The sequence below is a fragment of the Procambarus clarkii genome, chromosome 36 (genome assembly GCF_040958095.1).
Source record: "Procambarus clarkii isolate CNS0578487 chromosome 36, FALCON_Pclarkii_2.0, whole genome shotgun sequence".
In the NCBI taxonomy this organism is placed as follows: domain Eukaryota; kingdom Metazoa; phylum Arthropoda; class Malacostraca; order Decapoda; family Cambaridae; genus Procambarus; species Procambarus clarkii.
The window spans coordinates 11,061,522-11,088,662 of NC_091185.1; the positions used below are offsets into that span (position 1 = coordinate 11,061,522).

General features: G+C 46.7%; 1 protein-coding gene across 5 annotated transcripts in view; it reads right to left on the minus strand.

Moving 5' to 3' along the window:
• LOC123756149 (uncharacterized) overlaps positions 1-27,141 on the minus strand; it is a 123,489-nt gene that overhangs the window by 47,105 nt on the left and 49,243 nt on the right. For 4 of the 5 annotated variants that reach the window (XM_069336554.1, XM_069336553.1, XM_045739210.2 and 1 more), the window contains exons 7-9: positions 21,877-21,993; positions 21,386-21,559; positions 20,836-20,922 (exon numbers count right to left, since the gene is read on the minus strand). In XM_069336554.1, coding sequence (XP_069192655.1) covers positions 20,836-20,922; positions 21,386-21,559; positions 21,877-21,993 — 378 coding nt within the window. The remainder of the gene's footprint in view (positions 1-20,835; positions 20,923-21,385; positions 21,560-21,876; positions 21,994-27,141) is intronic. The other variant, XM_069336555.1, reaches the window with a different exon arrangement.

Genomic DNA, 27,141 nt, shown 5'->3' on the forward strand with positions numbered 1-27,141 from the left:
TTGATTAGGGAAAAGGTTTGTAATCCCTACATCTTTATCGTCAAAGTGAGGAATATTAGGAATAAAATCGTCACCATCACTCCACTCAAGTACACCAGGCGTCCTGTGAGATGCAGAGGAAAGACGGCGAGGAAGCGATGCATACCGGCGACCAGGAGCTGAATACCGTCTGCGAGAAGCACGGCGGCTACGTGCACGTGAGGTGGGTGCACGTGAGGTGGGTGCACGTGAGGTGGGTGCACGTGAGGTGGGTGCACGTGAGGTGGGTGCACGTGAGGTGGATGCACGTGAGGTGGATGCACGTGAACACGAGGGTCTTGGTCCCTCATGTGGTGCCATGCGGTGGCGCTTGGCTGGGCGAGATGCTGCTGACGCGACAATTTCTCGCCCAGTTACACCACTGGTACCAGCCACAGGCTCAATAAAACTATTATCTGAGTCACTAAACCCAGAAAAGGAGTCACCTCCCTCTGACTCGTCACCCTCAAACAGAAAATATCCACAGGAACTGTGAGGTCGTGGTAGAATTGGGGTAGAAACTGGCCGAGGAGGCATGGGTGAGCGTAGAGGCCTCGCCATGGCATGGCGAGCATTGTCACTCTCACTGCTGCTGCTACTATCACCCGACAACTGTGTATAATCCTCATCGTTGTCTGAATTATCAAACACACTTTCTTCACCTTCAGAGAATAATTCGTGGGCTATTTGCTCTGGGGTGAGGGACTGAGTGGTGCGTGCCCGTGAGGCGTTTGACCGTGCGCTCGCCATGGTGACTCTCGCTAAACTGAGGCCTCCCGTGCCTTCGGTTCGTGAGCGGGAATTTTTTTCAAAATGACCGCTGTTTACTAGAGCCCCTGGGCAGCATATGGGACCCCCAGCTACACCGCGGGCCATTCAAATCGTGCGCGGTACCCATAATCGTCATATGACGTGAAGCGCAGTTGACTGGTAAAACGATTTACACTTCATATGATGTGATGCGCACTTTAAGGGTTAAGAGTTAGCTTTCCTTCACAACACCCCCTCCCGAGGAGAGGGGAGCTGCACGGACAGCGGCCTGGCGACGTGTGACGTCATGCTCGTTTCTTTTAGGGGAGTTCCATCCACTTGTTTGGTAGCAATATTTTCACCAGAATAGGGGTTTGTTTTGGGATGCTTACCTTTCTGGATGCCAGACCCGGTCGATGGCAGGCATAGAAGGGTCATTCCATCTCAAATCACCAAAAAGTCACCTATGGCTCCCACTCAATCCTCTCCAAATGCCATGAAATTTTGTAGTAAGATAGCCTTAGACCCCAAATGACACTTTGCAAAATATTAAGAGCTGAATCTGGTTTGGTTCTTAAATAACAGGTCTGTATTCAATGGGCTCTTGTCCCGTTAAAGCTTAACACTTTCGGCCACGAACGACGCAGCATTGTGTAGTTTTTTTATTAGACGGAATTCCACGAACGACGCAGCATTGTGTCGTTTTCGGCGGCAAATTGGCGGCGGCTTCGTGAGGGGCACGGTTTTGGACATTATACGCATATACTCTGGTAGGGAATTTCATTGCAAACACAATGATACCAAAATGAAAGACCTAGGACCAGAATTGAGGTAAAAAAGTTGAAAAGAAAACATTTTATTGCTCTTTATTAGCGCTCACTGGGGTAACGCTTCGTCACTTTCTCTGTTTGCTGTGGGTGGTATGCCTGGCTTTTGGATTTTATATATGCATATAGTCCTGTAGGGAATTCTATTGCGAACACAATGATACCAAAATGAAAGACCTAGGTCGAGAATTGAGATGTCCAAAGTGAAGAGAGTGAACATATTTTATTGCACTTGCGCGCTCCCGGGTAACACGCTCTCACTTTCTCGGCGAGCTTCATATGCATTTAGTTCTGTAGAGAATTCTATTGTGAACACATTGATATCAATTTGAAAAACCTAGGACGAGAATTGAGATGACAAAGTAGAAAAGAGTAAACACTTTTCAGTATTACCACGCTCTCTAATGTAAAGAGAGGAGCCTTGGGGGTGGCGCAGCACTCTCTTTCTGGTAACCTTGGCCCACTTTCATCTTGTCGACGAGGCATTATATGTATATACTCCTGTAGAGAATTTTATTGCGAACACAATGATATGAAAATGAAAGACCTAAGACCAGAATTGAGGAAACAAAGTTGAAAGGAGTATACCATTTTATTGCTCTTGATTAGCCCTAACAGGGGTAACGCGCTGTCACTTTCTCTGTTTGCTGTGGGTGGTACACCAGGCTTTTGGAGTTTAGATGCATTTACACATTTAGAGAATTCTATTGCGAACACAATGATACCAAAATTAAAGACCTAGGATGAGAATTGAGGTGACCAAAGTGAAAACAATGTACACATTTTATTGCTCTTGCGCGATCCCGGGTAACTCGCTCTCACTTTCTCTGTTTGCTGCGAGGGGTAAGCCGGGCTTTTGGAGTTTATATACATTTACGCCTCTAGAGAATTCTATTGCGAGCACATTGATACCAAATTGAAAAACCTATGACGAGAATTGAGGTGACAAAGTTGAAAAGAATATACACTTCGCAATAGTACCACGCTCTCTAATGGAAGGCCTGGAGCTCTTTTCTCGGAAACTGCGGCCTGCTTTCATCACGTCGGCGGGTGGAGCACCCTACATTTTTTTACATTATATGCATATAACCCTGTTGGGAATTCTATTGCGAACACATTGATACCAAAATGAAAGACCTAGGACCAGAATTGAGGTGACCAAAATGAAAAAAATTTACAAATTTTATTGCTCTTGCACGATCCCGGGTAACTCGCTCTCACTTTCTCTGTTTGCTGCGGGTGGTAAGCTGGGCTGTTGGAGTTTATATGCATTTACGCCTCTAGATAATTCTATTGCGAACACATTGATACCAAATTTAATATCTTAGGACGAGAATTGAGGTGACAAAGTTGAAAAGAGTATACACTTTTCAGAATTACGGCTCTCTCCCTCGCCCTCCCGGGAAACGCCTATCCCCACCTGGGGTAATGTGGTGCTCGCGGGCCCAAAGTGCGAAAGTGTTAAGTACCACAAAAATTACCAACTTTAACCCATTTGTTAACCCTCAAACCGCTAGGGGCCCAAATGGAATTCACACCCACAGGCACAACAAAAAAAAAAAATTCCAAAAAATTCTTTCGTCTTATAGAAGTGTTCATTTTTGTTCCCTGATCACGGAAAAACTAACAAAAAAATCGTAGGTGGCATATTTTAGCCGCAATAGGGTAGGAAAGTGTGGCAAAAAACCAGCGTTGAATGTAATGAAACGCCATTTTCTGGGTGAGTCCCGGAGGCTCCCCGGAGCTATCCCAGGCTGATATGCTAATGTCAGACTTTGGCATCAGTCATGTGTATGGAGTTCTTAGGCCTACCGGGGACCACGGCCAGAACCGGGCCCCCTCAGAGAGGCAAGGGGAGCAATGGCCTATAGAAGCCCCCGTGTAGTTGGAAGCATTCTATGTCTGCCATCGACCGGAACAGGCACCCAGAAAGGTAAGCGCCCCAAAACAAACCCCTATTCTGGTTAAAATTGCTACCTAATACCGAACTAGTGGATAGAACTCCCCAACCGAAAACAAGCAAATTAGTGTGACGTCACACACTGCCGCGCCGCTGTCTGCGCAGCTCCCCCCTCCCCGGGAGGGGGAAGGGGGAGCCCCAGACCCCCCGCGCCGGCTACCCACACCTCAGTTCTTGAGGCTGGATGTCAAAAACGCGAAAAACCGCCGACCGGAGGGAGGGAGGGATGCCGGGGAGCCTCCGGGACTCACCCAGAAAATGGCGTTTCATTACATTCAACGCTGGTTTTCTGGGGGGAGCCCCGTCGGCTCCCCGGAGCTAACTACCCACAGACAGAAAAAGAGGGACTTACCCGGGAGGCGGTCGTCGCTCACCCCTCAACTCGAAGCCGAGACAACTGGCTGCAACCGCCGACCCAAAGCAACACAGGCCCGACGAGGGCCAGGGACATTCACAAGGTAGCGAGCAGCCAGGACCCTGTTCGACCGCCAAAATCCCCGCGCCCGAATATCAGACCAAGACATATTCCCAAAGACGGCAGCAAGAGCCGCGAACTTACGAACGTCATGGGCACGGGGATAGACCGCAGGCTGGCTAGACCTAATAACCCTGCGGACGACCTGAGAGACCCGAACCCGCGAACAGGGAAGAAGGGAAACCGGATCAACCCACAGCGCGTCCCCGGACACAGAAGCTGTGGCGCGCAAATAACGGCGAAGCGCCGCAACCGGACACAAAACATGATGCACCCCCGGCCTGACCAACCAAGCATCAACCACCCATGGACCCCTCCGGAACGCAGCAGTCTCATTCTTCGCCAGAAAAGAAGGAGACGGCTGCAAACGAACAAAACTATCACCACGACCAAAAGAGCAGAAACCCCTGCGCCGGAGGAGAGCATGAAGCTCCCCTACCCGACCCCCAGAGGCCAAAGCCAACAAGAAAAGTGCCTTGGAAAAACAATCCTGGACCGAAGGGGCCACAACGAAACGAGGAGATGAAAGGAAAGCGAGCACTCTGTCCAAAGACCAGGACGGCTCAGGCGACGCATGAGCAGGCCGGAGGTGAAACAATGCACGAGACAGCTTGCGAAACGGCGCAGACGTAACATCGATACCGAAAGCAAGCTGAAGCGGCTCCGCCAGCGCCGCACGATACGAAGCGACAGTGTTAGGCATAAGATGACGGTCCTGAAACAACCACGAGAGGAAGGACAAGACCACCCGAACAGACAAGGAGCTAACACGACGAAGACGCAAAAAGAAACGGAAGGACCGCCAGGAAACTTCATACTGCCGCCGAGAAGAAGCCCTCAGGTGGGACACCAACAAGGAGGCCACCTGATCACCATAGAGATGATGATAGACTCGAGTCAAAAAACCATACGCGAAGACTCGAGGAGAAGATCGAACCAGCTACGTGACGTACCGGCCCGATCTGCTGAAAGAGGCGGAGCCGCGGGAAAACCCTCGGGTTCGGACACCGAGCAACCAGCGCCTGAAACCAAGGCTGGGCCGGCCACCAAGGGGCCAGAAGGACAACTCTCCCCTGGTAAGTCTCTAAGCGAGTCAGGACCTGGAGCAACAGCCGAACTGGGGGAAAGAGGTACAGGAACCCCCACCTCGACCAGTCGAGCCGAAAGGCATCGACCCCGACGGCCTCGCAATCGGGGAAGGGCGCCGCATAAACGGGAAGACGCCGCGACCACGCCGACGCGAAGAGGTCCACCTCGGGGCGCCCGAACGTCTGGCAAAGCCAACGGAAGGACTCGTCGTCGACCGTCCACTCCGTGGAGAGGGGAACGAAGCGAGACAGGGCGTCGGCCAAGACGTTGGACACGCCCCGTACGTGAACCGCCAGGAGAGCCAAACCCCGAGAACTCAGCAGACGAGTCACCCGAAGCGACCAACCCCAAAGAGACAAGGACCGCATCGAACCCCCGCGGTTCAGGCAATGAACCACCGGAGAGCAGTCCGAATGGAGCCGAATCGTCGATCCGCGGGCCACCCGAATCCTCCCCAGAGCAAACCACACTGCCGCGAACTCCCGCACCGTACTGTGAGCTCGACGGAAGGACGGATCCCAACGCCCCTGGCCGGCCTGGTGAGCACTGGTCACAAAACCCCAGCCGAGAGACGACGCATCCGTGTACACATCGAGCGAGGGCTCGGGTAGGCGCCAAGGCACTGAACCCCGAAAAACCCGAAGAGGAAGCCGGGGACGCAGCAACCGACGCAAGTCCCCCGGGGGTCGAACTCTGCGATCGCGAGAGAGGCGGAAGGGGGAACCCCGAAGGAACCAGAACAGCCGTCGAAGCCAAACCCGACCCGGCGGGTAGACCACCATCGCGAAGTTCAGGCTCCCGCACAGCCCCTCGAGCAACCGCCGGGTGACCCGAGGGCCCTCCAGAAACAGACGAAGGCGGGACCGCAGCCGCAGGAGAGACTCCGGAGGGAGAGACAAGGAGGCGGTCCGAGAGTCCCACACGAGACCCAGCCAAGTCCGAACCTGAGAGGGAACCAGATGGGACTTCCTCCAGTTCACCAAGAACCCGAACCCGGCGAGCTGGGAAAGAACCAAATCCCTGGCTAGCAAGCAAGCTGACTGGCTGGGAGCCCAAACCAGCCAGTCGTCGAGGTAGGCCAACACCCGAACACCTAGGAGACGCAAACGAGCCACCACAACCCGTGTAAGGCGTGTGAACACGCGAGGTGCCAGGTTCAAACCGAACGGGAGACAACGAAAGCGGTAACTCAGACGCCCCACTACAAAACCGAGCCAGTCCCTGAACCGCGGATGAATCGGGACATGCCAATAAGCGTCCCGGAGGTCCAGGGACACCATCCAAGCACCCGGCTCCAAGAGGAGCCGAACCTGAGACAGCGTAGTCATCCGAAAGGAGGGGCAATGAACCCAGGGGTTCAGACGGGACAAGTCCAGAATGAACCGCAGGTCCGCGCAGTCCCGTTTCGGAACCGGAAACAGACGGGAAACCCATCTGAGGGACGACGTCGTTTCGACGACGCCCAAGCGTACCCACTCCAAGACGACTCGACAGAGCGCAGGGGAAGAAGCCTGCCCCGCCAGCCCCGACCCCCCAAAGGGGGGAGGGGCCACCCAACGCCACCGCAGGCCGCGAGACACGACCCGAAAGGCCCACGAATCGTGGGACCAGGCGCGGGCGAACAGCGCAAGCCGCCCCCCCATCGCCCCGTCAAAGGGGCAAACCGCGAAAGGGCCGGCGACCCTTACGAGACCCAGAACCCCGCACAGCGCGAACACCGCGCCGACCAGACGAGGGAGGGTCCGCAGGAGGAGCCAACCCCAAACCTGACACCAGAGGCCTACCACGACGAGAGGAACCCCGAGCCCTGGCACGACCTTTCCGGGAAGACCCACCCCGGGACCCCCGGAAAACCAACAAGTCCGACATCGGACGACAAGCCGCCGACGCAGCCTGAATAAACTGCGCCACGGCCGACTCCCCAAACAGGAGAGGACAAAAAGGTGAAGAACGCCTAAGAGCCAGAGCCCAAGCAGATTCCACGGAGGAACCCAGCACCGCCTGCCGACACGCGAGACGGGAAGCATAGAACAGGGAAACCGCATCCCGCAAAATCGGCGTGAACAGCTTCAACAAGGCAGCCGACGAACGCGCAGCCGAGGACAAGGTGCCGGACCCCGGGACGGACCCAAGCGTCCCCACATCCTCCACGAGCCAATCCGAAGACAGCTCCAGGAGGGAAAAGAACCGCAAGGCCGAACACAAAAGGCCCCGAGCGCGCAAGTCCTCCGCCACGAGCGCCGCCGAAAGGGAGGGAACCTGCACATGGAGCTGAATAACGCCCACATCGCGGGGAAGGGCAGGGGCAAACAAGCACTCATTCAGGTACTCAAGTTCACCCCCCAGGAAAACCGGAAGCACCGTGGAAGCTTCCCGCCACTCCAGCGCGCGGGAACGACAGAAGGAATGCCAGGAATCCAGACCAAACAAGGGGCAGTCCGCTAGCCAGGATGACTCCGGAACCTCGTAACGGAGCCAGAAAGGGAACGAAGTCCCAAACCTGAACGTGGACGGATCCATTTCCGAGGCATAATCCGGGTCACGCAGGAGGTAAGCTGCAAAGGCCGCGCGCACCACACCAGGTTGGATGCGATAAGCCGAAAACCTCCTGAAGGACGGAACCGACGTACCCGGGGGAACACGGAACCGTACCCGGGGAGGGGCCGACACCAAATCCAACTCGTACGCAGAGGGGGGGAAAGAAAACCCCACTCCTTGTAACAATAAGCCCCGCTCAGTGGGAAGAAAAACCCAGGCGGGGTCCAGCGGGGCCCAAGGCCCCCAAGTCAGCCCCTCCCCAGCCTCGAGGTCCGTCACCACAGGACCCGAGGCCGAGTCCTCTCCCCAAGCCCCGACCCCACAAGACAAGGACGGAGCAGCCGGAAAAGCTGGAGGAAGGGGGGCCCACTGGTCAGACCCTGAAGCTTCGGCCGGGAGACAAGACTCGAATGCCTCTGCCGCCCCCCCGGAAGGGGCAACCCCCGAAGCTGCCCGAGTCTCGAGATCAAGTAACCCCTGCTCCGACCCCGAAACCCTCAGACGCTTCGGGGCCGGAAGCAGGGGCGGGGGACCAGAACGAACAGAAGGGGAAGGACGAGGAGGTGCGGACTGAACCAGGATCGAAGCGACCCCCACCCCCAAGTCCGGGTCTCGAAAAGCAAAGCGGGGCAGCCCCGGGGCATCCGGGGAAGCAACCAACCGAGCGCGTTGCAACAGACGAAACCTAGACTGCAACGCACGTGCCGCCTGTACCCGAATAGAATCATCAGAGGATTGGGTAAATTGAGTCACAAGCAAGCAGCAACACTCACAGGACTCAGGGTCGAAAGTATCACCGACCCAACAGGCAGCGTGGCAGAGGCAAAAACAATGAGGGTCACCCTGAGACAAGGGGACCGAGCAACCCTCAAACTCGCACACAGCGAGTGGGGACTCCGGGGTCACATCCATCGGACCCACGCGCCCCCTAGGGGATTCCCAGGGTCCTGAGCGTTTACTTTAAGAGGACTCGCGCTCAGGTAGTCCCAGGCAGGGTGCTGCAAACCGGCGCCCAAAACTACCAAGCAAACTTCTAAAGCTGAACCCCAGGGACGTGTACACTCACGGGGACCTAGCAGGGGGCGCCACCGAGGAGAACAGTGGAAGGGCAAAAACAAACTGAATAAAATGACAGAACCCCCCACCAGGCAAAAAACAAAAAGAAAAACAAAACCCCGCAAGAGGACAGCGAACCCCAAGGAACAGAGCCGGCCGCGATGTCGGGAATTACAAGCTGAGCAGCACCCTGCGCCCCTACCAGTGCAAACTGCCTCTTACCTGCCGGTAACAAGGGAGAACAGAACACCCAAGAGCCCAACAGGCGGCCGAAAAACCGAAAGGTAAAACGGACCAGCAGAGGCAGACCCCGAGGAGCCTGTGGAAGGTGGCCCCAAGCCCCAAGGGCAGTACTTACAGGGCACCTAGGGAAGGCAGCCCTAGGCGCATGCAGCCCGAGTACTGAAGATAACTCCTGGCTCTCGCACCCACAAAACTAACACCACACTCAAAGCACAGTGCAGTAGCGACACCGGAGCCAGAGCACACGACCACCGCCAATAGCATCAGCCTCAAGAACTGAGGTGTGGGTAGCCGGCGCGGGGGGTCTGGGGCTCCCCCTTCCCCCTCCCGGGGAGGGGGGAGCTGCGCAGACAGCGGCGCGGCAGTGTGTGACGTCACACTAATTTGCTTGTTTTCGGTTGGGGAGTTCTATCCACTAGTTCGGTATTAGGTAGCAATTTTAACCAGAATAGGGGTTTGTTTTGGGGCGCTTACCTTTCTGGGTGCCTGTTCCGGTCGATGGCAGACATAGAATGCTTCCAACTACACGGGGGCTTCTATAGGCCATTGCTCCCCTTGCCTCTCTGAGGGGGCCCGGTTCTGGCCGTGGTCCCCGGTAGGCCTAAGAACTCCATACACATGACTGATGCCAAAGTCTGACATTAGCATATCAGCCTGGGATAGCTCCGGGGAGCCGACGGGGCTCCCCCCAGAAAAGGGGCGTTGGCAGAGCCTTCGCCAGATGAGGTCTACTCCGCCCGAGCTGTCAGACGGCAGTTGCCACAAATATATTATTACCTAATTATTTCAATGTCTCTGATTGATTTTTTCTTAGTTTTTTTGCAGTAATATTATTCCATACAGTGAATTGTGGTATATTTATATTATAAAATGTGTGAACCATCGCTGTACTCAAAATTATGGTGTGCATATTAGTGATTCAATTATTATGTTCATAAAACAATAAACAAATAGTTTTGCTGTTGTTACACTATATACACAGGTTATATATAAGTATTTGCATGTTTTGTACACCATAACGAACTACTAAGTTGGTCTTGTGAGTCAAAAAGCAACGAGGAGTGACCGCCAAACACCAGCGAGCCACTCACTCCCTCACCACCACCTCACTCACCCTCATTCACCTCCTACAATACTCTTTCTGTATTTATTCACTATACACAGACGTTATATATACGTATTTACATGTTTTGTTCACCATAACTGTACATCTAAGCTTGTATGGTGAGTAAAAGCCACAAAGACGTAGCTACTCACACAGTCAGCTGATCGGCAGCCGCCCTCAAGGCCAGACGCACTAATATTTGTCCTTCAACAATACTGTTTGTGGTGTTATTACGCTATATACACATATTATATATAAGTATCTACCTGTTTTATTCACCATACCTGAACAAATAAGCTGGTATGGTGCCCAAAGACTATTGTGGTCACCAGTAAACAACATGATAAGTCGTGAAGACGACGCCACCGCCCTCACCAAAATGGCGGCTCCCAACCTACTCCTCTTGCTGTTTATACCCTATATACACACGTTATATATAAGTATCTACATTTGTGTTCACCATATCGAACCACTAAGCTGGAATGGTGAGTGCAGTCAATAAATGGTGGCCACACACAGTCAGAAGACGACGCCACAACCCTCCCTCGCACAGCCTTACTCCTCCCTCCATGGAGCACAGTGCTAAATATCAGCACAATCCTGCTATTATCAGAATCCTGGTCAGTTTTATCACAGTCAGGGGGCTTCAGTAATACTCTCACTGCTAAATAATAGCAGTATCATATATATTATGGTATTTGTAGGCGATGCTGTGGTCACAAGCTGAACAGCGGTGCTGTGAGCTCGTGCTGCGTGCGCCAGCCTTGGTGGCTTGCTCAATACTGACGCTCTCACACCCAAGAATGTTGGCCTGGATTTTTTTTCTAGGTGGCATCTGGCAACTATCGGTCGTGGCTGTACTATAGCTGCCCCTATCCCAGGCGGGGAGTTTAACACTTTCGCGCTCTCGGCGCTCAAAAAAAATCAATACCCCAGATGCTTTCGGCACTTCGCGCGCCTACGCGGTAAGACCGAAAAAGTGTACACTCTTTTGACTGTCCTGACAATAATTGAAGGCGCACGTATTTAAATTTGGTATCACTGTGTTCGCAATGAAATTGTCTATAATAGCATACCTATAAAATGCCGCCCAAGCATAAGGAGTATCAACACCAAATAAAAAACTATGCAGATCACTCGCCGAGAGCGCCAAACAGCAACAAAATGTTTCCACTCTCTTAATGGTTGCGAAGCCTACAGTTGTCCTACATCGCTAATTTTGGTATCATTGGAATCGCAATAAAATTCTCTACACGGACATATGCATATGAATGTTTAATATAGGTAATTGCCCACCCGCAAGAGTGTGTGAAGTGGAGAGTAGTTAGCCGTGAACGCACTGGCGAAAACACAGGGGGGGAAATCATGCTTGGAAAGTTTATACATTTATGCGTTTCCTGACCCTACTTTTCTATGTACGTATTTCTTTTTTATACTAATGTGTTCGCAATAAAATTTTCTATAAGATGAAATGTATAACATTTGTACAAAGCATGTGTAAGAGAAGCGCCAAATATAGAACCACGTCGCTCAGTATGCGTTCGCGGCAGAAACGAACGCATTGTTTTCGTTCGTTTGATGTTTGTCATGTTTATACTTGTTGAAACATTTTATAATTTGTATGACAGTGATCGCAGTAAAATTCCCTACACAGACATATACATAACACATACAAATATTTCCCACGTGTTGGATATATCAACGGCTAAAGGGAACCCACTGCCACACGGCCGCCACACCCAGAGCCACACCCGCCACACCCCCAAACATACTTTGTGTTTTTTTTTTTTTTACTCATTGAAGTTTGTGATATAATATTCATTCTGATACCAAAAAATTCGCAAATAAATTCTCTACAAAACGTATATAATATAACTTCTTATAGATGATAAAAAATTCCAAATAGGTGTACTTACCCTGTCTATGTTGATTGAAGATCAACAGTTGAGCATTTTTTCTTCACTCCACCATCTTCAGGCTTCTGATCCTGAAGTTGCTCATCTGATGTTTCTTAGGTGGAGTGAAGCTGTTGCCGGTGGTTATTTTTTCTCCACCCAAAATATCTTTCTTCGGTGGTACCTTGTGTAGCAAGGCGCAGCGCACAGTGCCACATCAAAAGTTTTACATCCATATATCACGTCCCTCCTTTTGCCAGACTTGAAACAAACACGGCATCTTCTTTTTTTAGCCAAGTGCACGAGTTCATGCGTCAACTTGTAGTTGAGACGTTGTTCTGAATCTATAATTCTTGTATTTCTTGGATGCACTGAGGAATATTGTCTTCTACAGGAACCACCAAACTTGTAGTAGAATCTTCTATGAAATCAGAAACATCAAGTGGTTCTATGTCCTCAATGTCCATTTCAGAATTTGTGGTTGATGAGTGGGCTTGAGGTGTTGAGGTGAACAGAGGACGCCTTGCACCAGATGGCCCGGGTGTTGAAACTGCCGCGTCAGCAGGAGGAGCTGCGCTGGCATCTATGTCGGGAACATGTGGTATGCTTGTTGTTGTTGGCCATTCCTCGCTGTTTCACGCCAACCTACCTACCTTATGCTGAGTCATAAGGCTAAGGCCAATCTGAGAGTATCCCCATACATTTCGGTTAAAAAATGGAATTTATAGAAATATTTTTTTGATGGACGAGAAAAGTAGGCTGTTATGCGGAATCGTACGAAAAAACAGTGACTTGTTATCTCTAATCTAAAGCGCGAAAGTGTTAAATTATAGCGCTAGACACGAAATCATATATAAATGATGTGCGCGGTTTCGGTTTTGTCACTGATATCATTTATATATGATATGCACGGTTTGAGGGTTAAATCACTTCTATTGCCTGTAGGAGTGTGAAATTTGAAATACCAGGACAACTTTTGGTGTAGAATAACGTAGTGTAATCAAAAAAGCAGTATGGGTGGCTATTCAGCTATCTATCCATGCTAAAATCACTGTCAAATTTTGTCACGAGAAATTTGGACCCCAATTTGGAGACTCATCAGCAAAAGGTCTAAACGCCATGATCTTTTGCAACGATGTATATAACAAGCACAATATTATGCAGTGATGCAATAGCAACTCTGTTGTATCCATATGTCCAGAGGTGGCCCACTTGAAAGTTGGCCAAAAAAAATATATGTGCAAAACTAGCCAACTTTCAAGGCAAAATATCTCAATATGCGTCATTCCCAATTTGGTTTTGAATGACACCATTGGATAGAGCAGATTTTTCTGTACTAGAGTAACTTTTATTTAGGTTGGGATTTGAATTCCTAGTTCAGCCAGAGGACTCTGAAAATGACATACCTTGGTGCGATATCGAAAAAATGAAATTATGATTCTCCATCTTCTTTGTGTACTGATCATGATTTTTTCTTTCCATTCTTTCCGGGACACATTCGACTAAATTTTTCATCCTCAAAAAACTGTACTACCCTTTCCTTCACTTTCTCAGGAACTGACTTGCCCTGCATTTTCTTAGGAATTGCTAGTATTCCCTGTTCTTCTTTCAGCTTCCTAGCTTTGTGAACCATGTATTCTGAAACTTTGAATTGCTCCATTGTCTTTTTGATAGACCAGCTTTGTGGCACGAGGGTTAGGATTTGTATTTTTTCTTGGCGCTTTGCTACATGGAATTTTAGCTTCATTTCTTCAAAGAGTTTATTGAAGTCTTGGCAATTTGTGCACTGTTGGCTAGAGCTTGGTACCAACAGGTTTTGGCAATCAATATTTCCAATTGCAGCAATCTGCTCGGCAATTATTTCCTGTGCTTGGCTAATCTTACGCTTTGCATAACCATGCTTATCCCTTGCACTAACTCATTGATATTTAATAGGTAAGATGCCTAATACTGATAAACTTGTGTTTACACTTTCACAGATTTCTATATTATCAGCTGGGCCATCAGATTCAGCAGAGCTGGACTCACTTACCTGCTTACTGTCGAACTCCTTTCAGCATGATGTGCACAACTTTTGACCAGGCTTAATACTGACTTTCAGCATATCTGACATTTTCTCTGCAGTAGCTACTGTGATTTGTCGCAAATCTTTTCGCTTTACATTGCATTTCTTCTCTAAGAGATTGCAGCAAGTTTTTGCAAAAATTCAAATTTCATCAACAGCAAAGCTTCATGATGGAGGCATACTTGAGATTCTCCATCCAAGTTCAGTTCACTTTGCTTTGCAATCAGTTTTTTATCTTCTGCACTATACTGATTTAGAAACTTCAAGCCTTTGTTGGGAGTGTAGGTTGTCAAGTGACATTCAGAAGAGCCACACTCATGGCTAGCAATAGCACATGCCAATAAACCAATGGAATCCTGATTCATGACATATCTGTAATCGAATTCAAATCAAATTATTAAACTAACTGAATACAGTAATTTCAAGTGAGACCTGTAATACATTAATATTAACACTTTCGCGCTCTCGGCGAAGGTCACTCAGCCAACCGTATGTGCGCGCGGCGTTTTTATCGCTTAAGCGTAAAAACAAAAATGTGTATACTCTCTTTACTTTTCTGACCTTAGTTTTCATGCTACGTATTTCATTTTGGTACCAACGTGTTCGCAATAAAATTCTCTAGAAGAACATCAGTAAAAAAAGTCACGAAAGCTATAGAGATACCAGCATGAAATAAATAACTACGAAGATGAGTCGCCGTGAGCGCTCAACAGCAACAAAATGTTTTTACTCTTGGGATTATTATCACCTCTACAATTGTCCTACAGCCTTAATTTTGGTATCAATGGACTCCCAATAAAATTCCCAACACGGTGATATGAATATAATCGTAGAATAATGGTCCCGGCCCACCCGCAAGAGTGTGGGAAGTGGGCGCACTGTTACCCGGTAACGGTGACCGGACGACACACGCGCGAAACGTTGCTTTGAAAGTTTATACTTATTTCACTGTTCTGATATTATTATTGTATGTATGTATGTCATTCATTTTAGTGGCAATGTTTTCACAATAGAATGTTCTATGAGCTAAATTATACTACACAAACTTGGACCAAATAGGTGTACTTACCAAGGGAAGGCTGGTTGTGGAACAGTAAGTTGAGCATTTGTTCTTCACTCCACCTTCTTCAGGTTCTTCATTCCTGAAATTGCTCAACAGATGGTTTGTAGGTGGAGTGAAGCTGTTGCGGGTGGTTACTTCTTCACCACCCAATACACCTGTTTCCGGTGGTAATTGGTGTAGCAGGGAACAACACAGAGTGCAACACCACAGGTCTTGCATCCATAGTTCGTGTCCTTCCTTTTACCGGACCGTGCGCATGCATGACACTTGAGACGTTTGGGCAGTCTGTAAATTTCATGTTTCAGTTTGTAGTTCATGCGATTTTCTGAATCAACAATAGGGCGGCCAGGTCCTCTCGCTGGAGGTGTAACAGGAGTTGCAGGAGAGTCAGATTCATCTGACAAAACAGTTTCGTCAACTGGCAGTGTGGCAGACATGTCAGGTTCAGATTCGTTGTCTGCTTCATCTTGAGGTGGTGTAGTGAACAAAGGCCGCCTCACACCAGATGGTCCGGGAGTTGGCATGGCGTCAGCATTGGCAGGAGCTGTGTCATCATTTATGTCTGGAGCGTGCCGCAAGTGTTGAGATGATGATGTTGTTTTAGGCCACTCCTCTGTGTCCCAGTGCAATAGGGCCCAGATTGCCACTTCGTGGAACTGTAGCAATGTTAGCTTTTTTCGATCAGTTGTGTTGTATTTGTACAAAACATAGGCATTATGCAATGCCATTTGCAGGAAATAAAAGGTAATCTTTTTGGTCCACTTGTGAGTTTTCCTGGTAAAATGGTAATATTTAACCATTTGATCGAAGTGGTCCACACCTTTCATGAACTTATTGTACTCGCAAATTGCAGTCGGTTTGTTCACTGTTACCTGTTGTATTCCACTTGTTCCGTCTCGGTTGCGAATTCGCTTCCTTCGCTGAACTCGCTGAGTGTCTGCATTGTGGATGTTGGTAATGATTGAAACCACTCGCTTGTCTTTCCACAGGAGAATGAAGGTATTATCTTTGCGGCGGTATACTGTGGTATCCAGTGGAAGTTTACCCTTGGCTAGAGCTTGCAATACCTTTGGGGCGCCACGTAGCATTCTAATTGTGCCACATGTGTACACCCCAAGTTCTCTCAATGTTTCTGTTAGGGTAACCGAGTTGTAGTAATTATCCATGTACAAATGGTAACCCTGGTTCACTAAAGGCTGCATCAACCCCGTTACTGTATCCACTATCGTCTTACCAATACCTGAGTATACGTCAAAGTCATATATGTACCCAGAGACAGATTCAGCAAGCATATAAATTTTCACACCATACTTGTCTGGTTTGTTTGGATTGTACACTTTGAAGGATAGTCGGCCTCGCCATGCCATTGTACCCTCATCCAAACACAACTCTTTCTTGGGAATGTAAACTTGAGCAAACCTCTCTTTCAAGTAATCCATCACTGGTCTCACTTTTATCAACTTATCACGATTGTTCGCGGGCACTGCATTGGTATTGAATGTGTGGAAAAACTGGTTTATATGCTGGAATCGTCTGGACGGCATGAACAAGCTGAAGAAACGAGCATGCCATGGCTTTGCTGTTTGCCAATACATCCTCATAGTTGGGAGCCTAATTATGCCCATCAATATGAACAGTCCTAGGAATCGCACCATTTCACTCACCTTCACTGGGGTCCAAATATCTGATACATTTTCATTGGCCATCCGGAATAACTGTGAGGCGTACAAATTTGTTTCAACGGTAAAGAACTCAAGGAGGGCACGCGTGATGAACAATTGAATATAAGCCAGTGCACTAGTAGGCTTGGGAATTTTCAGTCCAGGATTTCCAGTAAAATCATCAACAACTGGAGAAGTATTGCTACGACTCCAGCCCTCACCAGCCCCAGCCTGCCGAGTACGTACTGTACGTGTACGCCTTTCAGCAGGCTCGAATGAATCCTCATCACTTTCCTCATCACTTATACTTTCAGAATCACTTGGCGCAATTTGTCGTGTGTTCCTACGACAAGTAACATGTCTGGTAGCTACTTTTCTAGGTAGCCTAGATGCACCACGTGTGCGCCGAGATGGAGGAGGAGGGGGTCGCGGTGCCTCCTCTTTCTCGGTGAGGGCCTCAGTCTCCTCATCACTCGTTGCCGTATCATTCCCTCTAGCTCTAGGTACACTATAATCGTTGTGGGTTCCAAAATCTTCCTCCAATACCTCTACATCACCTTCAGCTTCTGATAAATCCTCCACAAGGCCTGGAATTTTCGTTGGTGTGAGCTTCACTCCGCTCCACTTCTTAAAAATTTGGGTTATTTTGTCCACTCTCGATGACCTGGAGGCTTCCTTGGGCGTAGAAGTGCTTGGGCCTTGACTTTGATCCATTTTTGATGAAGTAATTGGGTATAATCCACACGGAAACGGGTAAAAATGCTCGAGTTTGGCGCGCGAGGGGAGCGTGATCGACTCACGACACGTGACACGAAAACAATGGGCCCGTCACGTGACCGGGTAGGCCGACGCGCCAGGCGGCCTAGTGGTGAGAAAGAGAACTTCATGGCGCGTCGTTTGAAACAAACCCCAATGAAATCGGATTAAAATTGAATTTTATACAAATATTTTAAAAGAAGACTAACTTTATGTCCACTATGCGTTTACGTTAGACGAAACCGGACGCGCCGGCGCGTCCAGATAGCGCGAAAGTGTTATTGCTTTATTTATTTGTGTAATTATTGCAAGTAAATACACAAATAAGTAAACAGTAATGTTTGACCTGCTGATACGATACTACAAAGATGTAAAGTACTCCAAATGTACTCACTAGAAAGAAGACGAGAGAGATATCAAATAATATACACCTGGAAGATACTGGAGGGCCAAGTACCAAATCTACACAGTAAAATAACAACGTACTGGAGTGAACGATATGGAAGAAAATGCAGAATAGAACCAGTGAAGAGCAGGGGTGCCATAGACACAATCAGAGAACACTGTATAAACATCAGAGGTCCCCGGTTGTTCAACACCCTCCCAGCAAGCATAAGAAATATTGCCGGAACAACCGTGGACATTTTCAAGAGGAAACTAGATTTATTCCTCCAAGGAGTGCCGGACCAACCGGGCTGTGGTGGGTATGTGGGCCTGCGGGCCGCTACAAGCAACAGCCTGGTGGACCAAACTCTCACAAGTCAAGCCTGGCCTCGGGCCGGGCTTGGGGAGTAGAAGAACTCCCAGAACCCCATCAACCAGGTAACCAGGTAAAGATAAATATAGAACAGGAACCTAAAATAGCACTGATTGTGTAATAATAATTCTGAATCCCACACCCAAAAATGTTCTACCCATTGAAGCTTAAAATTTTTCCAATCAGTCTGGATATCAATTTGCTAGCAGTTATGATCAGTGCACAAAGAAGATGGAGAATCATAATTAGATTTTTTCGATATCGCACCAAGGTATGTCATTTTCAGAGTCCTCTGGCTGAACTAGGAATTCAGATCCCAACCTAAATAAAAGTTATTCTTGTACAAAAAATCTACTCTATCCAATGGTGTCAATCAAAACCAAATTGGGAATGATGCATATTTTGATATTTTGCCTTGAAAGTTGGCTAGTTTTGCAGAAATTTTTTTTTTGGCCAACTTTCAAGTGGGCCACCTCTGGACATATGGATACAACAGAGTTGCTATTGCATCACTATATAATATTGTGCTTGTTATACATTGTTGCAAAAGATCATGGCGTTTAGACCTTTTGCTGATGAGTAAGTGGTCTCCAAATTGGGGGTCCAAATTTCTCAACAAAATTTGGCAGTGATTTTAGCATGGACTGGTAGCTGAATGGCTACCCAAACTACTTTTTTGATAACACTGCTGTATTCCACACCAAAAGTTGTCCTGGTATGCCAAATTTCACACCTCTCTGGGCACTAGACATGATTTGATAAAGGGTCAAAGTTGGCCTTTTTTACGATGTGTACGCATTAACAGGATGAGAGCCCATTGAACATGGACCTATTATTTAAGAACCAAAGCAGATTGAGCTATAATATTTTGCACAATTTCATTTGGGGTCTAGGTCTACTTTAATACAAAATTTTATTAGATTTAGAAAGTGTCGAGTGAGAGGCCTTTGGTGAATTCACATGGAATGACCCCCACTGCGGAGGTAGTCCCAGAATAACCTATGGAAGATAGCCCTAAACTGCAAGGATAGCACTTACAGGGCACCTAGGGAAGATGACCCTAGGCACATGCAGCCCCAGTACTTCTGGAATTACTCCTGGCTCACACACCACAAGGTACAGCACTGCTCAAGGAATGGGGCCAGAGTCGATCGACCTCTACTCAACACCACAACCTCAGAACTGGGGTTGGGTAGCTGGCATGGTAGATCTGGGGCTCCCTTTCTCCCCTCCCGGGGAGGGGGAAGCTGCGCGAACAGCAGCGCAGCAGCTGTAGTAACGTCATGCTTGTTTGCTTGTTTTCTGATTGGGGAGTTCTGCTTGCTACTTTGGCTTTTGGTTTGCAATTTTTAACCAGCTGTAGTTTGTTTTAGGATTCCTACCTTTCTAGGTGCCTGACCTGGTAGATGGCAGACATAAACTGCTTCCAACCACATATGGATGTCTAACGGCCATTGCTCCTTGTGCCTCTGAGGGGGGGGCCAGGTTCTGGTTCGTGGTCCCCGGTAGGCCTAGAACTCCATCGATTGACTGTGTCCACGGTCTAATATATATTCACATCAACCCAGTATAGCTCCGGAGAGCCGGAGGGGCTCTCCACAGAAAAATTATACAGTATTCATTTTTTTTTTTTTACCAGTACAAAACATCCATGCAAAAGACGGATGCATCTGATGTGAGGGTGCATAAATCACGCCTGCAAACACGATAAAACGAATTCAAAAAGGGAAGGAGGGGACAAAAACCCTTTCCATGAAACAACAATCTCTGCCCAGAAGGCACAAATGCCCAAGCAGGGGCAAAAGTAGCCCAAGCGTTCCAAGCAGACTACCCCAAAGCCCCGGAAACAACTGACACAGCCCCCGGGGCAGAGCCCCCTCTTCCACGTCCACCACCCTTCAAGAAAAGGCAACATCCAGGGAAAAAGCTTCCAAGAAGAGAGTCTGCTGGGTTGACCCAGAAGACTCGGCAGGAAAATTGGGCTCAACCACCTCATCGCCCGAATCAGAAGGGCGTGGAGGAGGTTGCTTAAACTGTATGAATGTATTGTATATTATATGGCATGGTATTATTGCAGGACATAACTGTACTGTAATTATTTGATCAATAAAGCCACAAGTCTGGCAAGGCATTTGATTATCTAACTAGCCAACAGGGATCACACTGTTCAGTCCTTCCAGAAAACTAATGTTGGAAGACTTCCATCCCAATTCCATCCAGACCTGTCATCTGGACAAGATTCTTGTATCATTAATCTTCTATAATTGGAAATTTCCTTGAGTATTTTTTGTTAGGGTAAAATATATGACATACATATTCATATAGTCATCATATTTTTTAAATCCCTGCACTGCACACCTGTTTCATGTGGCAACTTCATGGTACAGGGGGTTAATAATGAATGATATACATTAATTGAAATCATATAAAAATATGAAACTATCAAAATGAAAACTATCAGTGAAAATTTTAAAAACATTAAAATATTGATAAATTCAATTTTTTTTCCACCTCCCATCAAGCATCTTAAGGCACTATTTGCACCTCAGAGGTTAAACCCTTAAGAATGTGACATACCATTATAATTTTTGGGAAACATCTCTGCAGCAGGCATGGGAGACTCCACAATTAAAGAATTGACAGGGAAAGGATTTGAGGGTGTGCCTAGTAATAGAAACAAATAAATGGTATGTTATTATCACTAGTTATTAACTATCACATTTAATAATAATAATAATAATAATAACAATAATAATAATAACAATAATAATAATAACAATAATAATAATAATAGAAGTAGTAGTAATAATACTGTAATTCATTGTATCGGGGGACAGACAGCCAGTGTGTTTACATGCGTTAGGTCCCCCTTTCCGAGGTCAAATTACTGACCTACCAGGATGCAACTCCACAACAAGCTGACTAACTCCTGGGTACCTACTTACTGCTAGGTGAACAGGTGCATTAGGTGATAGGAAATGCTCCCAACCATTTCTGTCCCATCCGGGATTCGAACCAAAAATTCTCAATTGTGAGTCGAGAATGAACAATCACATTTAAACATAGCCCTTAATAATATTATTGAAATGTCATTCAATTAGTCAAGTGACATATATCTTGCCATTACCTTTAGCTCTGCTTTTCCGACCACTTGAACTGCCACTGTATTGCAACACCGCTGTTCGCGGCTTTTTCCCTTTGTTGCAGGCGTCGTACGAGGCCTGCAGCTTTGCTATCTCCTCTTCAAACTGTTTCATTTTCTGTTTGTATTGTAACTCTTGTAGACTTTTATAGAAGTCATCTGAAGAGAGATACAGAATAACATGTACTGTACATAGAATGTTAATGAAAATATATATGCCAATAGAGTGAATGCTGCACTTTAAATGCAGAAAAGACAGGAAAAAATTGCTCGTTTGCAAATATTGGTGAGCGAGTTGGAAAGATTTCAATAATGTGAAAGGCTACTCTGTGATAATAGGCTATAAGAGGAAACTTTGTCTTAAGTATATTTATTATAAAATATGATTTGCTTTAATAAATCATGATTAATTAATCAATTATATCAATAATATTAATTTTCAAGATTTTGTATAAAAAATATATAATTGAGCCTACCGGGCAAACCAGAACGATTATCAGGATCATTAGTTTCTTCGTGATTATTTTTTTCTCGTCTCTTCCTTTTTGTCGGCTGATATATCGGTGCAATATCTTCCTGTTGAATACTGTGTGCTGAAAAATATAATACAGTAAAATTTTTAAAATATTATACAGTACAAATACAGTAAAATTTCCCCATAAGAAATAATGGGAAGTGAATTTCCATTCCTGACTCCCCAAAAAATTCATTTCAAACAAATTTTATACTTAATTCACCCAAATCTTCACTACAAAAGTATGTACAAGTTATTACTTACCTTTACTGATGACTCCTGTTGGCATATGGAAGACGGTGAGGAGGGGGGAAGGAGGAGAGGTGTTACTGTTTGGAAGGGGCGTCCCCTTCTATTATAACATCAGGCAGTGAGGACTTCTCTGGGGTACACACTCTAGCACGTTTTGCCTGCATACCACTAGGACCTGCATCTGGCTCACTGCATGATTCTCTCATGGTTTTTCTTGAAGATAGTTTTTCCCTTTTTTGCAACACTTGTCTGTAGTGAGACATCACATTGTCATTAATAAGATCAATGCAACGGCCTACTAAAGCTCCATCTGGGTGATTCTTTTCAGCAAAACTTTGCAGTTCTTCCCATACTGCACACATTTTCTTAATTAATGAAGAAGGGACATCCTCTACTGCCTCCTCCTCCTCCCCTGAAGATTTGTTATGCTGCCTAGCTAGTTCAACAACACGTGTACCAATTTTCATGTTTATGAATGATCTCTTGTTTTTCCTCTAAGGTCATTCTCACATGTGTTTTCTTGCCTTGAACCTTACTACTGCCTTTCTTGGGACCCATGGCGAGATATATAACAAATTTTATGTTCAAACAGCAAAAAAATCCAAAAAAAGAAACTGTAAATCCTTGCAAAGAATTCAGGTGGGATAGTCACTAGGCGGGAGGCACTGGAAAACTGAGGCATGATCGCCGTGTCACCATGCGCTAGGTCGGCCATATGTGTATCGACAAACTCGTATCCCGAGGTAAAGTTCGTAACCAGATTCAAATATTCCGAAGAAATCCGGCTCGTAACCGAAAAGTTTGTAAAGAGGGGCATTCGTAAACCGAGCTACCACTGTACAGTACTTCTAAAAGTTTTAACACTTTCGCGCTTTAGATTAGAGATAACTCGTCGCCGTTTTCTCTTACGATTCCGCATAACAGCCGAGTTTTCTCGTCCATCGAAAAAATATTTCTATAAATTCCATTTTTTAACCGAAATGGATGGGGATACTTTTGTTTTGTAGGGAATTTATTTGTGAATGTTTTGGTACCAGAATGAATATTATATCACATAAACTTCTATGAGTAAAAAAAAAAATACACAAAGTATGTTTGGGGGTGTGGCGAGCGTGTGGCAGTGGGTTCCCTTTAGCCGTTGATATATCCAACACGTGGGAAATATTTGTATGTGTTATGTATATGTCTGTGTAGGGAATTTTTCTGCGATCACTGTCATACAAATTATAAAATGTTTCAACAAGTATAAACATGACAAACATCAAACGAACGAAAACAATGCGTTCGTTTCTGCCGCGAACGCATACTGAGCGACGTGGTTCTATATTTGGCGCTTCTCTTACACATGCTTTGTACAAATGTTATACAGTTCATCTTATAGAAAATTTTATTGCGAACACATTGGTATAAAAAAGAAATACGTACATAGAAAAGTAGGGTCAGGAAACGTATAAACTTTCCAAGCATGATTTCCCCCGTGTTTTCGCCAGTGCGCTCGCGGCTAACTACTCTCCACTTCACACACTCTTGCGGGTGGGCAATTACCTATATTAAACATTCATATGCATATGTCCGTGTAGAGAATTTTATTGCGATTCCAATGATACCAAAATTAGCGATGTAGGACAACTGTAGGCTTCGCAACCATTAAGAGAGTGGAAACATTTTGTTGCTGTTTGGCGCTCTCGGCGAGTGATCTGCATAGTTTTTTATTTGGTGTTGATACTCCTTATGCTTGGGCGGCATTTTATAGGTATGCTCTTATAGACAATTTCATTGCGAACACAGTGATACCAAATTTAAATACGTGCGCCTTCAATTATTGTCAGGACAGTCAAAAGAGTGTACACTTTTCGGTCTTACCGCGTAGGCGCGCGAAGTGCCGAAAGCATCTGGGGTATTGTTTTTTTTTGAGCGCCGAGAGCGCAAAAGTGTTAACATTTATGCTTAAAACATTCGTAATGTATTCCTCAGGGCAGTGATTCTCAACATTTTCCAACATAGTAGCCACTTTATTAAGGCTTCACAGTCCAGCACTTGCAACACTAATACAAGGATAAAGTGTAGTACAGCATTTCCTTTACCACATGAAATTGATTTCAGCACCCCCAGACTAAGAAATGCTGCATAAGGGTAAAGGTTGCATCATTCATGACAGTTTGCAAATGGATACTAACTCCTAACGTGCTGTAATGAGTTGAAATGGAGAACACTAATGTGAATACTTCTCAACACTAAATACAATGCGTTGACAAATGAATACAGTACACTACTTGAACACTGGTGTTGACGGACGGACGGACGGCCTGACTGACTGACTGACTGACTGACTGACTGACTGACTGCACTGACTGACTGCACTGACTGACTGCACTGACTGACTGCACTGACTGACTGACTGCACTGACTGACTGACTGCACTGACTGACTGACTGCACTGACTGACTGACTGCACTGACTGACTGACTGCACTGACTGACTGACTGCACTGACTGACTGACTGCACTGACTGACTGACTGCACTGACTGACTGACTGCACTGACTGACTGACTGCACTGACTGACTGACTGACTGACTGACTGACTGACTGACTGACTGACTGACTGACTGACTGACTGACTGACTGACTGACTGACTGACTGACTGACTGACTGACTGACTGACTGACTGACTGACTGACTGACTGACTGACTGACTGACTGACTGACTGACTGACTGACTGACTGACTGACTGACTGACTGACTGACTGACTGACTGACTGACTGACTGACTGACTGACTGACTGACTGACTGACTGACTGACTGACTGACTGACTGACTGACTGACTGACTGACTGACTGACTGACTGACTGACTGACTGACTGACTGACTGACTGACTGACTGACTGACTGACTGACTGACTGACTGACTGACTGACTGACTGACTGACTGACTGACTGACTGACTGACTGACTGACTGACTGACTGACTGACTGACTGACTGACTGACTGACTGACTGACTGACTGACTGACTGACTGACTGACTGACTGACTGACTGACTGACTGACTGACTGACTGACTGACTGACTGACTGACTGACTGACTGACTGACTGACTGACTGACTGACTGACTGACTGACTGACTGACTGACTGACTGACTGACTGACTGACTGACTGACTGACTGACTGACTGACTGACTGACTGACTGACTGACTGACTGACTGACTGACTGACTGACTGACTGACTGACTGACTGACTGACTGACTGACTGACTGACTGACTGACTGACTGACTGACTGACTGACTGACTGACTGACTGACTGACTGACTGACTGACTGACTGACTGACTGACTGACTGACTGACTGACTGACTGACTGACTGACTGACTGACTGACTGACTGACTGACTGACTGACTGACTGACTGACTGACTGACTGACTGACTGACTGACTGACTGACTGACTGACTGACTGACTGACTGACTGACTGACTGACTGACTGACTGACTGACTGACTGACTGACTGACTGACTGACTGACTGACTGACTGACTGACTGACTGACTGACTGACTGACAGAACTGACTGACTGACAGACAGAACTGACTGACTGACTGACAGAACTGACTGACTGACTGACAGAACTGACTGACTGACTGACAGAACTGACTGACTGACAGAACTGACTGACTGACAGAACTGACTGACTGACAGAACTGACTGACTGACAGGATTGACTGACAGGACTGACTGACAGGACTGACTGACAGGACTGACTGACAGGACTGACTGACAGGACTGACTGACAGGACTGACTGACAGGACTGACCGACTGACTCTCTCTCTCTGTTTCTGTGTAATTACCTAAGTGTTACCTAAGTGTAGTTACAGGATGGGAGCTACGCTTGTGGTGCAAGCGTAGCTCCCAGCTACCCGTCTACCCAGCACTCTTTGTCATATAACGCTTTGAAGCTACTGACGGTTTTGGCCTCCACCACCTTGTCACTTAACTTGTTCCAACAGTCTACCACTTTGTTTGCGAAAGTGAATTTTCTTGTATTTCTTCATCATCTTTGTTTAGTTAGTTTCAATCTATGACCTCTTGTTCTTGAAGTTCCGGGTCTCGGGAAATCTTCCCTATCGATTTTATCAATTCCTGTTACTATTTTGTACATAGTGATCATGTCACCTCTTTTCTTCTGTCTTCTAGTTTTGGCATATTTAACCCCTTAACTGCGTTGCCTCCAAATATGACACGCATAGTGCGCAGAAAATAAATTCTCTGGAAAAAATTCTTTTGATTTTTTAAAGTGTCAAAAACCCTTCCCTCAGTATGGGAATGTAAAAAAAAAATTGAAATTGTACTTACTTTGGCTGCTATGTGGTCCGTAAGTTGGCACGTGACGTCATCATTCCCCATTCGCCTGTGACGTACACTCCCGGGGCCAGTAGGGCACCTGGGGCGGGGCGCATGAGTTGCCGTGAATATATTTTTGTTCATTTTTTGTGCACAGTTCCAAATACATTTTATTTGTTTTTACGTGCTAATCCTATGTATAATGAACACGTTCACTATATTATGGCAGTAAAACATCCATATTGTCCAAAGACACTGTGTTACGTGCATGACACTTATGTACACATATGCTGCACTTATTTACTATGTATCATGCTAATTTATGTATATATACAATCTATTTACGCACTATACACTGTCACACACTATATACATTCACCATCAACACACTCAGAACACCTCGAGTGAGAGATGCCACACCCAGCCAGTCTCCCTCGCTCCAACATCTTACTCGCCAACATTGCTCCTCCCACCATTCTGTTATTGTTCTTATTACACTAATTACACATGTTATATATACCTATCTACATGTTTTATTTACCAGAACTATGCAAGTAAGCCGGTATTGTGTCCAAACAGTACATTTGCCACCATACACTGCATGAAAAATCATACAGCAGACGACGCTAT